Genomic DNA, 12,405 nt, shown 5'->3' on the forward strand with positions numbered 1-12,405 from the left:
ACTGCCGTGACCATCCTTGGCCTAGGCTTATGGAAACAGCTGGTGTGTGCTACTGCCAGACCAAATCTGAACATCACTATCAGTCAATAGGGGTCTGAAATTGTTCCCAGCGAGAGCACATGAGACGCTGCTTTCTGATGAAGGTAGGCAGCGGTGGAAGGACTTCCTGCAAAGTGGTGCTGCCCCTGCCCCCAGAGGGCCAGCCTGGGGCCAACAGTGTGGTTGGGAAAGGGGCAGCGTGTCCTCAGGAACAGGGACCCCTCTGCTACGGCTCTCCCCATCCTGCTTAGCCCGCCTGAGCCCAGAGGCGCATGTTGCCTTTGGGAACAAACAAACCTTGCACAGTTGTTTGCAGATCTGGGCATGCAAATCCTTCGGACATGCACACGTCCCGCTTAGTGGAGCATAGGATGTGCTCTCTGGATCAGCTAACCAAGACGGCCTTTCCGCCAACCTCGGTCTGAAACTGATGGTGTTAGTTCTGCCTGTTTAATTTGAAGCCTGTTCAGAATATCATAATCATCCTGGAAATAGATAGGTTTGTTTGTATCTCAATCATTTTGACCTTGAGAGCTTCATTTTAGGCACTCATTTGTGGCAGCATACCCTTGAGTTTTCTAGTGGAGCGTGATCGGGGAGCAGAATCTTCAGAGGTACAGCATGAGCTTCAAACTCCAGCTCCACCATTTGCTTACTTATGTGACCCTGGTTAATTTACTTGACCTCACTGTGTCTCCTTTCTTCATCAATAAAATGGTTTAATAATACTATCTATTCTCACGCAGTTGTTCCAAAACTATAATGCTATATGCAATTCATATAAAGACCTTGCAAGAGTGTCTGGCCATGTACTAAGCATTCAATAAAAGTTTATTATTACAAAGTTAGTTATATCCTAGATATGCCTCTGAGTACTTTAAAAAGACTTTGGCTATCTTTTCCTCCCCCTGCACACCCCTTCAGATATTTTCATTCTTTAATGAAAGATTTTGGTTATATTAAATATGTAGCCAAGTGACCCTGGAATGCCCCAATCCCATTCTGGCCACTGCTTCCCATAAAATGCCTAAGGGAGATGTTGTATAGGAACAGCAGTGAAGGAAGACACAGTAGTACTTAAACTTTACCAGGACTTGGGCCCAGTACGGAGAATTCAGATGAGCTGGAATTGGCCATTTCTCTAAGTTAGTTAAGCAAGACCCTTCCCAGCACGTCTGCCAGTTTCCTGAGGCATATAACCAGGGAGAAACAGAAGCACAGGAGGATAAATTTGCTCCCAGTGCCTCATACTCTGCTGCCTCACCAGAGGAAGATAGATGCCTTGGGTCAGCTTCTCACTCCAGACCCAGGTAAGAAAGAGACGAAGCTAGTTACTCTGGAAGGAGCAGTGACTTACATTTGGGAATGAACAGGGTCTGGCCCTTTACACTTGGATCGTGCAGAAAGAAGAGAGCCCCACTTTGCAGGGCTTTTGATGCATGACTATTCCAGTTACTGGAGAGTAGCCCAGTCCCTAACCCGCTTGGACTTCCTACTCCTTTCGCACCCAATTCCCACTGCTCCCCTAGATGCCTTCAGGGGGAGCAGGGCTTGGTGCTTGTGAAGGATTGTGTGTTCACCTCTGTCCTCAGCCACTTTTTTTAATTTTTAGGGATTTTAGTTCCCTTTTTTAAAAAATAAATTTATTTTATTTTTGGCTGCCTTGGGTCTTCGTTGCTGCACGCAGGCTTTCTCTAGTTGCGGTGAGCGGGGACTACTCTTCCTTGCGGTGCACAGGCTTCTCATTGCAGTGGCTTCTCTTTTTGCGGAGCACAGGCTCTAGGTGCGCAGGCTTCATTAGTTGTGGCTCACGGGCTCTGGAGCGCAGGCTCAGTAGTTGTGGCACACAGGCTTAGTTGCTCTGCAGCATGTGGGATCTTCCTGGACCAGGGATCGAACCCGTGTCCCCTGCATTGGCAGGTGGATTCTTAACCACTGCACCACCAGGGAAGCCCTAATTCTCATTTTTTTAAGAATGGAAATTGAGCCAGTTCTAGATAAAAGAAAGAAAGGAAACAAGGTAAATCGGAAAATGAATTTTCTGAACTATCTCCCTTTCTTCAGCAGTTGTTCAAGTTCTTAAAAATGGTTGCTCAGAAAGGCTGCAGTGAACTGTTAAAGCTTTGTGACTGCTACCTCTCTGTTCCTGAGAGGGCTGGGATTTTCAAATAACTGAAAGGAGATGCTTATGTTACAGAATAGGTTTCCTTTAAGGTTGCAGGGTCGAGGCTTAAGTGTCTGACTTCGCGGGGAGGGTAGAAGCAGCAGCCTGTTGCTCCTGTCCAGCAATTCCTATGATGCCTGTAGTCCTAGTCAGCTACTGAATAGAAAGAAGTAATTCAGATAGAGATTTTTTTTCCAGTTTTATTGAGATAGAATTGACACATAACATTGTATTAGTTTAAAGTGTACAACATAATGATTTAATACATGTATATATTGCCCAGTGATTATCACAAGTTTAGTGAACATCTATCACCTCACTTAATTACAGTTTTTTTTCTTGTGATGAGAACTTTTAATGTCTACTCTCTTAACGACTTTCAAATATTACAGTATAGTGTTAACTATAGTCACCATGCTGTATATTACATCCCCAGAACTTACTTATCTTATAACTGGAAGTTTATACCTTTTGACCACCTTCACCCGTTTCCTCCACCCCCTACCCCCTGCCACTAGTAACCACCAGTCTGTTTCTGTGAATTCGGTTTTTTGTTTTAGATTCCACATGTAAGTGAGATCATACAACATTTGTCTTTACTTGTTTGACTTCACTTAGCATAAAATACCTTCAGGGTCCATTCATGTTGTCGCAAATGGCAGGATTTCCTTCTTTTTTTATAGCTGAATAATATTTATTATCACCAGATAGAGACTTCTGTGTATGGCTTTTTTCATGTTTAATATTTTAAGATGTTGTTATATCATTGGAAGTGATTTTTGTTAGTTATTAGCTAAATCAAATATATAAACTTGTACCATAATGTGGTTTCTAATATGTCTTTTGTTCTTAAAATAAATCCTCTATTAGTAATGCATAAAAGCCAGCAACTCAGTGAATACGAAAACAAAGCTTTGTTGCATCAATCAGGGCAGAAGTCAGGTTTTCCTGCTTCTGGCTCCTACAGTACTTTGTTCGTACCTCTCTCTGCCTGTTGTGTTTAAGGGCCAGCTTGTACATGCCTGAGTTCTTCGCTACTCTGGAGCTTCTCCAGGGCAGAGCTGTCTTACTTCTGAATTTCAACCACTTAGCCATTGCCAGATGGGAGATAGGTTTAGAGTCATTTTGGGTGGAAATGCTGGGAATCTGCAGTTTCAGGAGCAAAAAGTTAAAAAAAAAAAAGCCATTGGAAAAGACAACTGTGGCTGCTCTATGGGGGCAAGCTGCAGCAATTTGCAGGGACATTTTAACAGGGACATGTATCCTTAGGGGCAACTGAAGAGTTAAAGGAAAATATATCTGTGAGCACAGAGACTATCTGTGATAACTATGGTTATCACAGTAACCATAATTCCACCTTACTATAGAAGGTACACAGAGAAAAGCAAAATCCTGGGCAATCAAAACCTAGAATTGAGAAAATTAAATGTTGTGTTTAATAGAGAAACGATTACTTAACATAACAATTTGGAAATAGAATAATTTTCATCTCAATAATGTATACTCTTTATCAACTCTCATGCATATCAAAGCAAGTGCCAAGGAGAAATAAGCTATAGGAAATAATTTATTTTCTTGTAAACATTTGATTTAAACATCCTTCTGATAGCCTGAGATTCTTGGTTAACAATTCCAGTATTTCCATCACCCCTGTGGCATGCAGCACCCCAGAACTGTATACATCAACTTTGTGCGTGTCGGTGATTGTCACATGCAGGTAGTTTTCATAACCAGTTTAAGACCTCTCAGTCTTCAGGTTTGTGTTTTCATACCATGGTTCAGTTTATTCTTAATTGTAAATAGTAGTAAAAGGTACTGATTAGGAATGCCATCTCTGGATTTATAACTCGGTTTTTCACTGGGTTATATTCACTAATTGTTTCAACTTAAGCAAGTTAGTCTCTCTAAGCCTAAGTTTTCTTTTCTGTAAAACAGGAATAAAATACCTTCCTCAGAATATTATTATAAGGACTCAGTGAACACAAAACTTAGCATAGAGCCTGGCAAATCATTCTCAGTTTTCATCAGGTCATCGTTATTTGTTGCGAATCATTTTTACGTATCGACATAGTAGTAGTGTACACTCTTCACCACTACGCTTTGGTGTCCGATTATTTCTTTCTTTATACTTCACCTGTCCTTCCCCCTCCCCCACCACTACCACCACACACCCCATACTTTTCCAGTTTCCTGTTTCAGGTTACAGGTGCAGAGTCCTCTGTTCGGATCTATTGCCTGTGACTTATAATCTGTAGGGATCAGGAAGTATCTTGAGCCAGTGTATTATGTAAAGGCAATAGAAATAACCACGTGTTTGACTTGTAAGCCAAGATTTTCTTACAGAGCCCTTCTTCTGAAGAAGAACTTAAATAAACAATACAAAACAAAACAAAAAGACCTTACCCCACTATCACTTAGAAATGTAACCAAATACAGCCCCCTCAAAATGATTACAGTGTGGAGGATTGAGAGGTGAAATCAGATGAACATATGGGAAACCTATGATCCTCACTGTTATGCCGTCTTGAACACTGACATCACTTTGTGTTGAGGTTCCTAGCATATGCCTTGGGCAGCGCATGCCCCATAACTACCTGGACAGGACTTGTCTCTTGATACCTGAAGGTAGGGGTGGGTTCCTGTAATCCATATTTATTACTCCTGCTCAACTGTCTGATACCTTCATGCATGAGGGGAGGAATGGCGCTTCCCCAGTGCTCAGGCTTATCAAGCTGGATTTCTCAGTGGAGATGGTTGCAGTTGTAATCGCCTCACTGAAAAGGAAACGCTCCATAGAAATCGTCTTTGAAGAGTTAGGCGGAAAGTAACAGCAGGTGCCACAGTGATGCTTTCCTCCTTGTCAAAGCAACTTCATTGGGGGAGGTCTTTCCTGCCTTGCTTTCCTTCTAGGTGACCCTTTTGTGTTAGGGTTTTTCATAAGACCTCACCACCGTAGCTTGTACTGGTGTGAGGACTCCCACAGTACCCTTCTCAGTGTCCTAGTGTCTTCGGGCAAGGGTGCAGTGGAGCAGAGGAACAGACCTGATGGACACGAGCCCAAGTCTGAATTTCGCATTTCTAGATTTCTCAACACTGTTTCATACTCTGAGGAAGTGTTGAACAGCTGTGCATAATGACTGTTCCAGATGCTATTTCCTAGATATAATTTAAAGGATTCTTGGTGCTAAGAGTAGGGAGTGGTTTAGAGAGAATCTAAAGTTATTAGCCCTATTGGTAGATCATTAATGCCTGCAGACAGCTTGTACTCCCAGCAGTATTGCAAGGGGAAGCTGGCAGGGTGGTTGCTGAGGAATTCTGAGAAATTTATTTTTTCCACAACTGGCCAGAATAGTCACCCACTGGTTGTGAGGTTGCAGCATTTTAGAGCTACAGAGAGACCGGCACCAGGAAGAAGGAACCAGGCAACTGCCAGGCTCTCCTGTTCTCCAGGAATCAAGAGGAACTTCATACACTGCTGAGAGCCCTAGCAAGATGAAGTGTGGCTTGGGACCTTTGGCATGCCCAGAAATGGTTGTAGTGACAAAAACAGGAGAGTAGGAAGAGGAAATTCAGTGAGAAATCTGTGAGCCACAGATCCTTTGCAGCTTTCAAAACCAAAGCCCAGGTGAAAGCCAGAAAAATCCCTATGAAGTGTTTTGGAATAAGTCTACAACTCAAAGTTTATTTGTCAGTAATTGACTCTCTGGAGTACTACATTAAATATTCTCCTCTTTAAAGTGTTTTTTAATTAACCATCTCTTTAAATGTTGGTTACATCATAACATTACTGTAATAAAAGTTGGTATTTTTATAAGAGTGATCTCACCTGTCCGTATTCAGATAATGGATTTAATGATACAAGTAGAAAATTATCCAGTGGGCAATAACACGTATTTCCCATATCCTCCTCCCGCCTCTGCTTGATCCCCTCCAATCTCTTCGTCACTGCAGCTGGAGTAAGTTTCCTACCATACAGACTTAATCACGTCACTTCATTGTGTGAAGTCTTTTGTTAGCTCCTGTGGACTTCAGAACAAGGTACCACCTCCTTAGTGGGGCACAGAGGCTGTTCATGATTTCATCTCTCTCCACCAGCTCTCCAGACTTATCTCCGATATTCCAGCCTTTTTTTTAAAATTTATTTATTTATTTATTTTTGGCCGTGTTGGGTCTTCGTTGCTGTGCGCAGGCTTTCTCTAGTTGCGGCGAGTGAGGGCTACTCTTGGTTGTGGTGCGTGGGCTTCTCATTGCAGTGGCTTCTCTTGTTGTGGAGCATGGGCTCTAGGCATGCAGGCTTCAGTAGTTATGGCGTGTGGGCTCAGTAATTGTGGCGCACGGGATTAGTTGCTCCACAGCATGTGGGATCTTCCCAGACCAGGGCTCGAACCTGTGTCCCCTGCATTGGCAGGCGGATTCTTAAGCACTGCACCACCAGGGAAGCCCAGCCATTTAAAATTACTTCCAATTCCCAAGCGTGCCATGCTCCTTCATACTTTTTATTTGCTTGGTATACTCCCCACAGTGTGCTCCCCCAACTTGAAAACTCAACTTGGACATCAGTGCTCTAGGGAACCTTTCCTGCCCACTGGTTCCCACCCGATGCCCTTATCTGGGCTAATTATCTTGTGGACGTGGTGCCTCCAGTCCCTCCCTCCCCCAGAGACTGTCTTATTATCTGTTTTCCAGGTTCCTAATACAGAGTAGATGCTCAGTAAGTATTTGCTGAATAGATTAATGATTAAGTGTTTGAATGAGTGAACAAATTTGGTGTGTTATGGAAACTACAAGAGACTGTAACTAGCCACTTATGGCATAACTCTTTGTTTTCAGTGATAACAGATGTCAGAGGGGCCTTAAAATTTAGTTTTGGGGGGTTTTTGGTAGAAATTACCAGTATGTACCCTTCTGAATAGGATTTCACTTTTGTTGCGTTTTTTTTCTTGTCAGAAATACAGAAGTAAAACATAGTTTTTCAGTGAAGAACAGCAGCTTAGAGCTAGACGTAGAGATAAAGATGTGTGTGTGTATACGCTTATAAATGTATATGTGTATATACACATAAATACACATACATACACATATATACATATTTATATATACATAGGTGGTGTATATATGCTTATGTGCCCATACATATGTACACATATGTGTGCATATGTACACATTTGTATGTGTATATACATATATGTGTATGCGTGAACATGTGTGTGTGTGTGTGTATCAGAGATTGGTACAGATCAATAGTCAATAAGCGTCTTAGTGATGCCTCAAAGGAAGATCTGTCTCCATCCAGCCTGCTTGCTTTCACCTGAAGTAGGATTGTAACACCTTCCCACTGAATCAGCACACTCTCCTACTACCTGGAGCCTATTCCTAGAAATGTCATAGACACTCAGAGTTCTGATAACATTTCATCTGCTACATTAAGAAGCAGAGTCCATCTGATTCATCTTTGCATACATCCAACAAACATGTCCCATATGCCTACATGTGGCTGTATGAAAACTATTAAGTGCATAATGAATGGTTACTAGTTACTCAGTGATTATGTCTCAATAACTCTTCCTTGCCCTCATCGGCCATCTCTCCAGTGTCCATCTCAACCTCAACATACACAACTTTGCTGGCGAGTCCTTTTAGTGGATCATGGGTGATGTATCACACCAGGCTCTCCCTGCATGAGTTCCTTTCCATCAGATGCCAAGGTTCGCTCCCATAAACCATGAAAGCTCACTGCCTTGAGAGCCACTCTCCGGAGGGAGCCTTGGGACTCGCTTATAGGGCCAGGTGCAGGGGCTGTTTTCAAAGCATTACAGGTTGCTGGTGTCGTATCCGTGTTGGGAGGGGAAGTGTTTTCTAATAAATTTTTTTGTCTTGTCTTCTAGCTTACATTTTACTATGGTACTATAGATGGTTGGTGTCCAAAAGAGTACTATGAAGACATGAAGAAAGATTTTCCAGAAGGAGATATTCGACTCTGTGAGAAAAAAATACCTCATGATTTTATCCTCTATTTTTACCAGGAAATGGCAGATATGGTAGCTGACTGGCTAAAGGATGATCTGTCCAAAATATAAATACTGACACAAGGAGCAAGCACTGACAGCTAGTACATAAAGGCAGTAGGTGTACTTAGTAGTAAGTAGTATACTTAGTAGGTAAATGTTTAATTTGAATGTTGGATATTAGAAGAGAAAAACAGTGAGACCCTCTTGGCTTAAAAACTATCAGCTCCCAGCTCCCCATGCTACAGACTGAAATAAACACAGTTGATCAATATTCCATAGGATTAACAACACATTTTCCAAGACTCAGGGAACACAGTGATCTAAACAAAGTCTCTTATGTTTGCACGAGATGCCCAGTGGCACCATACAGTTTATTTTGGTAGGCAAGATCCTTTCAGACAAAAGGAAATCTAAATTTAGTTGATTTTAATTGAGTTACAATGTAGAATAGGCTCCCCTAGAGAAAATTATGAAAGACCTACTAGAAAATGTAAGAGACCGCTGAATGTTAAGTGTGTAGTCGGATATGTGAAGCATGTGAGATCATGAGAAGGATACACTCAAGTCCCGCTGACTGCAGAGATGGTTGATGATAGATAGAAACATTCCATTTTCTCCTAGAGGAAATCCCTCACGGTGTCCCATTCCTTAAGGACAATGGGATGTTGTCCTTCTTCTCAAACCCTAAAGCCCCCTGATGAAAGATTCACCTCTGATATGTGCCAGCCCAGTGGTGAGCACTGTATGAGTTATGACCCTTTGGCGTGGCTGCCATGTCAGAGCAAATGACTTCTCAGAGGGGAGGAGCCACGCTCCAGGCAAGCAGTGCTCTTGGCCCCGGAAAGGAGCCGGTAGATGCCTAAGCCTCTGGTGCAAGGCTGCATACAGAGTCCTTATTGGCAACTGTGTAGGGAAGCCTTCTAGAAATCTGATGTTAGGAGCTCGGTCTCATGGCTTGAAGTGCCTTGCATACAGGAGATGCTCAGTAGTACTAAGCAAGTACTGGGTACGTCATGCTGCTGGAATGAAGAGTAACACGCCCAGCTTTCCTTTTAGCGTGACCTTACAACATCGCTTCCTATTTCAGGAGTCCACATGTATGAAATTATGTCTGATAAACCAAAGGTTACCAGAGCTTAAAAAATGATAAGAAGTAAAATGATAAAGTAAATTTCCTGTTTATCATCTAAGCACCAAATGAATTTTCAAAATAAGTGTTTTACCCCCACTTTCTGACCTTGCCTGGCCTGATCTCTGTGTGTTGGGGGAGGAGGGGTACAATCCTAGCATCCTCCTGAGTTAGACTCGGGTCAGAGTCTCTCTGTTAAGCTGAAAAGCCACTTTCTCAGTGCTTCTTGTAGAGAAGGAAGAATCAGATTTCAGGAGATTGAAGTTCATTTTATTTCATTAGGAATTAAGCAAAAATGTTTCCGTGCATATGTATTAGGTGATAGGGTATGTGAACTCTGGAGGTCTTACTGTCTGTGTGATTTTAGACAACTTCATCTAATTTCTCCATGCCTCAATGTCCTCATTTATAAGATAGGATTAATAATAATATGTACCTCATATTGTTGAAGAATTCAATGGGGTGATTAAATAAAAGCCTTTAGCACAATGCCTGACCAAGAGTATCTTCTCAGTAAAGACTGGCTATATTAATAATAATTATTATTAAACATCATCATAATAAAAAATAAAAGACTAAAGTTGGTAAGCAGTGGATGAAATCCATTTTCCAGAAGCATTTCTGCCTGTATATCCCGGTCAGCCACTTGAATGGCCCTTGTCAAAGATTTAATAACTTCATCTGGGGTTATCTAGGGCTGATTGAAAGGCCTAAACTGGAAATCATGACCAGTTGTTCTCAGTCTGCTCTGGACCATGGGGGAGAATCTCCAGAGGCAGCCCCTGTGGCTTTTTGTGGCCAGGTGTCCAAGGCAGCAGCCCTTTCACCATTGGCCTCTCCACTCAACCCTTGGAGAGCCAGTGACCTCCAAAGGCTTGATTTTTCGTTATCCTACATTATATTAAAATTAAATTTAATTCCAGACGTGAGGAGACACAACAACTTAATATAATACCTGATTCTGGATTAGATGTTTTTGTTATTAAAAAAAGCTGTTGGGACAGTTTGCAAAACTTCATTGAATGGGATCTGAAGATTAGCTGGGAATAAGAGACCAATGTTAATTTTCTGATTTCACTGGTTGTATTGTGGACAAGTAGGAAAATGTCCTTATTTGTACTGAAGACACACAAGTGCCAGGGAACCATGGGGCATTATGTCAATTTACTCTCAAATGGTTCAGAGAAAAAAAAAGTTCTTTGTTCTTGCAACATTTTTGTAAGTTTGAGATGATTTTGAAATATATACGAATAATTATTTTTTAAAAAAATACACTCTCCTTCTGCATCTGTCTCTTATTGCTTCTTTTACAGAAAGTGAATTACTTCTTCTAGGAAGTAAATGAAGACTGGGGTTCAAATCCTGAATCTGTCATTTGTCAGGTTTGTGATGTTCAGAGGCTTAACCTCCCCGAGCCCTCTCCTTCGCTCCCCCACTGGCCCTCATCTACAGAAGTACTTGCGTTAGCTTTTGGACTTCGGAAGGGTTTTTGTTTGTCTTTAATGGGGTCAAACGAGGTCTTGCATATAGTATTTAGCACCCTGCCTGGTAGATGCTCTATTAAATGGTACCTAAAGGAGAAGGATAGCAAACTTGTCTTCTACACTCTCTTCTCTTTGGTGCAATGGAGGACTCCTCGATGTCCCAGCTTCTGCAGTGTTTCACCCAGCCTGAAATTTGATTCTAATCGTCTCAGCGTTTCTGGTTCATATTGGTGAAGGAGGAGGCCACTCGCTCACCCGACACAGCTTTCTGACCCCAGGCCATTGCAGGCCTCCCACACACAGCCCAGGACACCCAAACATCCCGTCGAGGAGCTTACAGTCCTTTGAAAAGATGTAGGAAGCAAAGTGTTTCTTAAATAACACGAGGCATCATCTTTGTTCCTGGCCCCCTCTTGCCAGAGAGAAGAGATGTCCTTGGGCTTCTCCTTTCCTTGCTGGGTGGGGCTTAAGGAGCAGGCAGTGCCTGGGCCTGAGTGTGCTCTGTGAACTAGTACATCTCTGAGGACTTAAGGCTGAAGCTGTCCTGTAGGAGTGCCGAGGACAGGAAAGATTTCCGTTCCCAAGGGGCTGAGATTCCTGCCTCTGTGCCCTGGAGGTGTAGGCGAGTGATCACAGTGGCCCACGTGGGGAGCCAATGGGGGACATGGGTCTGTCCTCTCCAGCAGGTTGAAGGCATCTCCAGAGCAAAACGGTGAGGGCCGGGGAAGGCTCTGGGTTGCCACAGTTCTGTAAAGAGAAAACTGCTGGAGGGAGGGTGTGGCAGGGCTGCTCCTGGTGCCAGGAGGACAGGTGGAACTTGGGTGGGTTTGGAAGAGAAGAGAACAAGTCCAGAGAAAGAGCGTGCTGCTCACCCTGCACTTTCACAGCGTCTCATTCAGGCCTCACAGTCGTGTGTTACCACGAGGGTGCCAAGCAGGTGACGTGCTCAAGACCTCACAGCTACTGAGTGACAGCGGGGCTCTGCCCCAGCGACACGGCTTCACCCCTTCCCACGCACTGTGCTGCCTCCTGAAGGGGACAGCGGGCAGGCGGCCAGAGGAGTGGAGGCTTGGGGAAGGGGTCACGCGAGGGCCGGCGAAGGCCAGGTTGTCAGGGGAAGGGAAGAGGAGAGCGTTGGGAACAACTGAGTAGCGTCAGAAGAACAGAGGATACAACAGATGCGGCTTTGGGGTGCGGGGTGCGTATCAGGCAGCGGCCTGTGCGGGTCAGAGCGGGGGCTGAGTCCCGCGTTCGGGTCTAGGCAGCTTTGCTACGGCCACCGGGTGCTCCAGACGCACTTACTTCCCTCTGTTCCTCCAAACTTGTGCTGTGCCCTGAACCTTTGGGATCAACCGCTCCAGCTTTGAGAGTGCCCGTGCCTCGACCCCTCCCCAAAATACAACCACTTCTGCCCCACAGAGTGGCCTCTCTCTCTCTCTCTCTCTCTCCCCCCCCCTCTGTCTCTCTCTCTGTCTCTGTCTCTCTCTGTCCTCTCTGTCTGTCTCTCTGTCTCTGTCTGTCTCTGTCTTCTCTCTCTTTCTCTCTGTCTCTCTGTCCTCTCTGTCTCTCTCTGTCTCTGTC

General features: G+C 43.7%; 1 protein-coding gene across 2 annotated transcripts in view; it reads left to right on the top strand.

The window, feature by feature from the left end:
- LDAH (lipid droplet associated hydrolase) overlaps positions 1–9,829 on the top strand; it is a 94,545-nt gene extending 84,716 nt beyond the window's left edge. For both annotated transcript variants that reach the window (XM_027113740.1, XM_027113741.1), the window contains one exon: positions 8,089–9,829. In XM_027113740.1, coding sequence (XP_026969541.1) covers positions 8,089–8,280 — 192 coding nt within the window. In that variant the 3' untranslated portion in view covers positions 8,281–9,829. The remainder of the gene's footprint in view (positions 1–8,088) is intronic.
- The last annotated feature ends 2,576 nt before the right edge of the window (positions 9,830–12,405 follow it).

This window comes from Aethalodelphis obliquidens, unplaced genomic scaffold, assembly GCF_003676395.1.
Source record: "Aethalodelphis obliquidens isolate GAN/ISIS:26980383/991018 unplaced genomic scaffold, ASM367639v1 scaffold12, whole genome shotgun sequence".
Classification (NCBI taxonomy): Eukaryota; Metazoa; Chordata; class Mammalia; order Artiodactyla; family Delphinidae; genus Aethalodelphis; species Aethalodelphis obliquidens.